Below are 4,778 nucleotides of genomic sequence, written 5' to 3'. Positions count from 1 at the left end.
TGTTTGTCATTCGTGTGTGAGTGAGAGAGAGAAGAGAGAGAGAGAGAGAGAGAGAGAAAGCAAGTGTGCGTGTGTGTGTGTGCGTGTTGGTGTTTGTAAAATTCCGAAGAATAATTCAGTAAGTGCCAGCATGAAATGTGTGTATTCCAACTCTGGTTAATTGAAAACAAATGCGTCTGAACTTCAAACATAATGACTGCAGTGACATCAAATACATCAACAACATTAAAATAACGACGACAGCAACAACCGCATCATCGCCGTCTGCGCAACAACAACAACTATTACACTACTGCAACAACTACAACAACAGCAAAGCCAAAACAACTACAACAACAACTATAACATCACTATCATCATCACCATCAGCAACATCAATAACAACTACTTCTATCATCAAAAAAGTATTTATGATACCAGTATATCACGATAGGTGATGAGACACTATGGGATATATTTATATTTCTATTTGTATCAATCATCCACACAACAGCAATAATAATAATAATTATGATAATAATAATAATAGTAATAATAATATCTAGATGATAATATTAATAATTATTAATATTACTGTTGATAATAATCACAATAATGTTATCATTTTTATAATTTTTATTACTTTTTTTATATAGTTTGTAAGCATTTTTCCCTCTTTGCCCGCAACCGCCAGCACAAGTAAGCCGATGTTTCTGTAAATAATTAAAAAATAATAATGAAATTATTCATAAATATTAGAAAATAATTATATTATTATTAATAACAATAATAATATTATTATTATTTATATTAATAGTAACTGTAACAATAACACTAGCAACAAGAACAACAACAACAACAACATAAATAATAATAACAGATGATAACAAGAATGACAACACCAACCAGACATTTTTGCAAAACTTCGACCAAACCCACGTGCCCTTCATGACCTCGTTGAACTTTGGGGCCATTATGAAGTAGGCCACCGGAAAACAAAAGACGCTAAATATTTCGAACATGTGGGAGATTGTAGTGAAGTGAAGAAAGATGTTAATGTTTAGGTCGACGAAGAATAGTGCGATAGTGCTTAAGATATACCAGGGGAGGAAGAGGATGATGTAAATGAGGGAGGCCGTCGTTAGCATTCTGGCTTGCTGTCGAGTAGAAATGTTGATGTTAAATTGTTAATAATAATTTTTTTTACATGTTTTGTTGATGTTTCGTGTTGTTGTTGTTGTTGGGCGTAGGTTCTGTTGTTTTTTTGATGTTAACGTAGTTTTAAATGTTGTTTTGTTAATGTTGTTTTAATGAATGCGTGCTGCGTGTGTTTATTTTATTTGCTGTCTTTTTACCGGTTTCATTTGACATTGTTCATTTTAAAGGGTATGTATGTTTTGTTTGGAGATACCGTTATAGCAGTGGCCTTGTCAAAACCGTTTTTCAAAAGTAGTTCTTTTGAAAATTAAATCAATCAAATCAAATCAAATCAAAGGTGATATTTTTAAGCCTCTTAACTATTACTCATTGGCGACATTATTCCATCAAGTTTTTAAAAACCACCATCAATAGAAATTTCATTCTAAACCTGTCTGTCTTTCAGCTCGTCTCCACCATCTTCCTCGCCAACCACGTCGTAACCGCCGCCAACTGCCACCACACTGCTCTCCTGATTGAGTTTCCACCACATCAAGCCGTGCGTGATAGCCAGGACAGCCACAGGAATGAAGTACTCAAACAGGCCTGCAACAACCAAATACACGCTGACAACTTTGCTGCCTAAAAAATGTGGTCCTTCTAGGTAGCAATAATTTTGACACGTATGCTCGTTTTTGTAGAATCTGAGGTTGATGATGACGATGGTGGTGGTGTAATGGTGATGTTGAATGATATGGCGATTGTTATATTAATGCTGATGATGTTGAGTGTGATGATGATAATGTTAGTGATGATAATGGTGATAGTATGATGATGACGATGAATTGACCCCACAAATAAAACCCAATTCATCGGAAAGAATTTGCAATTGAACCCAGCAAAAAAAAATTAAAAACTCCTAAAAGAAAGACTAACACACTCATAGAATAGAACGGTTGCGCGACGAACATCGCGAGACACCAGGTCATGAGACAAATCAGTAAAACATACTTCTTATTTGGTTTGTATTCGATTGTGGGGTTCATGACTGCCTTGCACTTGTAGACACTCATCGCCACCATGCTGAAGGAAATCACCATTGAGAGGCTCGACTTTTTGGTAGAAGAATTCAGAATTCATGGTGGAAGAATAATTTTAAATAAATAAATTTTTTTGAGATTTTACTATTTAATTAGAAATTAAATTAAAATTAATTGTAAATTAAAATTATGTCCTCGACGATAGACTTGATTTTTAGGTAGAAAAAATAATAAGGTAAAAAAATAATTTTCATTAAAATAAGTTGGAACATTTCCAATTTCAAAAATATAAACTAAAATATTTTCCACCAACATGTGCGAAGTTTCCAGTCTTACAAACGAGCCAACCTCCGGTCCAGTTCCACCTGCTCTCAACGGACACGGAATAGTAAAGAAATGACATGAAAACCATCACCAAACCAGCTATGCTGTGATTTGTGATGAAAATATTAATCGTAGTCTTCTTCGTGACAGCAATGGCGTAGAAAAGAAATAGACTAGCAACAAGGCAGATGATAAACAGGATGATGTAGATGACAAGAAAAAATTTTTTGGTTGCAGGGTTGAAGACTTCTGAACTGGGGTCTGGGACGAACTCTGTGGTGCTGCAATTTGGGAAGGCGGTGAAGTTTAGGGAGTAGTCATAATTCTCCATGGCGTGTTGTGTTTTTGAAGGGAACTAATATTGCAAATTTAAAATTAATTCACTCCAAAATGTTTTTAAATGAATTGTAAATCATTTAAATTGATTTTTTTTAATTTGAAAACCGTTCTCTACAGAAAAAAACTTTGAATGTGATTATAATTTGAAACGCGTGTACCATTAAAACAAACCAACCAATGGACATATTAAACCCATAATGTTAAATGTATATGGAAAAAAGAGAGAATGAGAAGAGAGACAGAGAGAGTGAGAACCGTGGAAGGATGATAAATATGACGTGTTATCTAACTACAGCATGTATGCAGTGACAGTTTAATTGGCAACAAACATTTCAACTACGTTAAAAATAACAACAACAACTACAACAATAATATAAACATTACCAGTATACACAACAGAGAAAACAAAATTAAGATAGAATAGAGATAACATCATCATCTAAGACCCGCATATATATTCATCGCAACAACAACATCATCCCAAGCCAGAAAGAGAAACATAAATGTACCTAAATAAAACAACAAACACGAGTTAACAGTAACAAAAATTACAATGTTACAACTACTACTACTATAACCGAAACTACAACAACTACTACTACAGCTTCTACTACTACTACCACTACTACTGCCCCTTCTACTAATAATGTGAACATATTTTATTTATTCAATCGACAAAATAAAATTCAAAATAATAAGAAATGACAAATAAAATGAAGTTTAATAAAAATTGAGTTTTAACGAAATGTACGATCCTCCTAAGCTCGATGACGTTACAAGTGCATAGGAGTGAAAGATATATTTAGTTATGTATTGTTTCTCTCGCAAAATACTAAATACTATATGTCGAGCTAATAACAGTATTAATTAATTTTACATAAAAATAATTTGGCCATGTAGTTTTAAAAATGAATAGGTTCAAGTTATTATTATATAATAATAATAATATATTATTATTATTATTATCATCAAAATGTTGCAGTAGAGAACAAACATCTGACAAGCAAATAATTTTAGATAAAAATATATTTTACGCTACCACTATGAATTTCCACTGTGTTAATAATTTCTTGGAGTCTACATTGACAGTCATTTATTTATCTAACATTACTACATCCAGCTTTTTCAATACAGAACAGTAATTTTCATAGCTTCTTTATCATTAATACTTCTTGTTCGTAGAATAATGTGATCTCTCCAGCTGAGTGACTTGAAGTTGAGCATTAAGATACTAGATATAAAGATACTATAGCATTAGCATCGAGATTAGTTAAGCATCCTTGTGATTGGATATCTTTTAAACGCACAAGTTAAGTTGTAGATACAGTATTTACACTTTTTTGTATGCTTTTCATGTTGATTTATAATTCACATGAATAAATAAATAAAATTGACTGATATAACCAAGTTATAAACGTTTGTTTTATATTTTGAAAAGTTGGTCATATTCGGACATATCGTTATATTTAAATGGTAATGAAAATGTTATCTGATGTCAGATATTTCTTCTAATAGCAACATAATGAGGCAACACATGAATCATTCTGGTTAGTTCAACGACATGCAGTCTGAAAACCAACTATTTCTGATATTTTTATTCATTTCAAAGATGTAAGTATAAAACCTTACAACCACTAAACTTCACTGCTATTGTTATTACTATTTATTATTACTTTTTTTCAACTAATTTTTTTAACGATAGGTTTGTTAACCATATTACACATCTACCGATATACATGTTTCTATGGATAACTCTGAAAAATCCACTCTAAATTTCTGTTGGAATTAAGTGAATTTTATTTCGTTATTACATTTTAAATTTTCAGATATTAAATTAGAAAATAGTATTGCTAATTAGTATCTTCTAAATCAATTTACTTGCTCAAGTAAAATTTTTTTTTATTAAATAAAAGTTAAAATAACAATTGTAATATCAGTTTTGTTTTGTTTGGGAAAATT

At 31.6% G+C, this 4,778-nt stretch overlaps 1 protein-coding gene across 1 annotated transcript; it reads right to left on the bottom strand.

Moving 5' to 3' along the window:
• Positions 1 to 450: 450 nt before the first annotated feature.
• On the bottom strand, positions 451 to 2,987 carry HELRODRAFT_193760 (hypothetical protein). Its single transcript, XM_009028782.1, has 5 exons — positions 2,470 to 2,987; positions 2,053 to 2,228; positions 1,568 to 1,820; positions 886 to 1,136; positions 451 to 692 (listed from the first exon to the last, which is right to left on the bottom strand). Coding segments are annotated over exons 1-5 (1,023 nt in total). The 5' UTR covers positions 2,812 to 2,987; the 3' UTR covers positions 451 to 691.
• Between the last annotated feature and the right edge of the window lie 1,791 nt (positions 2,988 to 4,778).

The sequence above is a fragment of the Helobdella robusta genome (genome assembly GCF_000326865.2).
Source record: "Helobdella robusta unplaced genomic scaffold HELROscaffold_58, whole genome shotgun sequence".
In the NCBI taxonomy this organism is placed as follows: Eukaryota; Metazoa; Annelida; class Clitellata; order Rhynchobdellida; family Glossiphoniidae; genus Helobdella; species Helobdella robusta.
Note: the sequence above shows the minus strand (reverse complement) of the source record. Positions and strands in the feature narration are given on the sequence as shown.

Bases quoted from the DNA above. Each gene is read 5' to 3' on its own strand.
- HELRODRAFT_193760 (XM_009028782.1), bottom strand. From the start codon at position 2,811: ATGGAGAATTATGACTACTCCCTAAACTTCACCGCCTTCCCAAATTGC. The intron at 2,229-2,469 runs GTTGGTGGAAAA...TCTACCAAAAAG, and splicing joins AGACTGGAAACTTCGCACAT to TCGAGCCTCTCAATGGTGAT. The intron at 1,137-1,567 runs GTTTAGAATGAA...TCTACTCGACAG, and splicing joins ACGAGCTGAAAGACAGACAG to CAAGCCAGAATGCTAACGAC.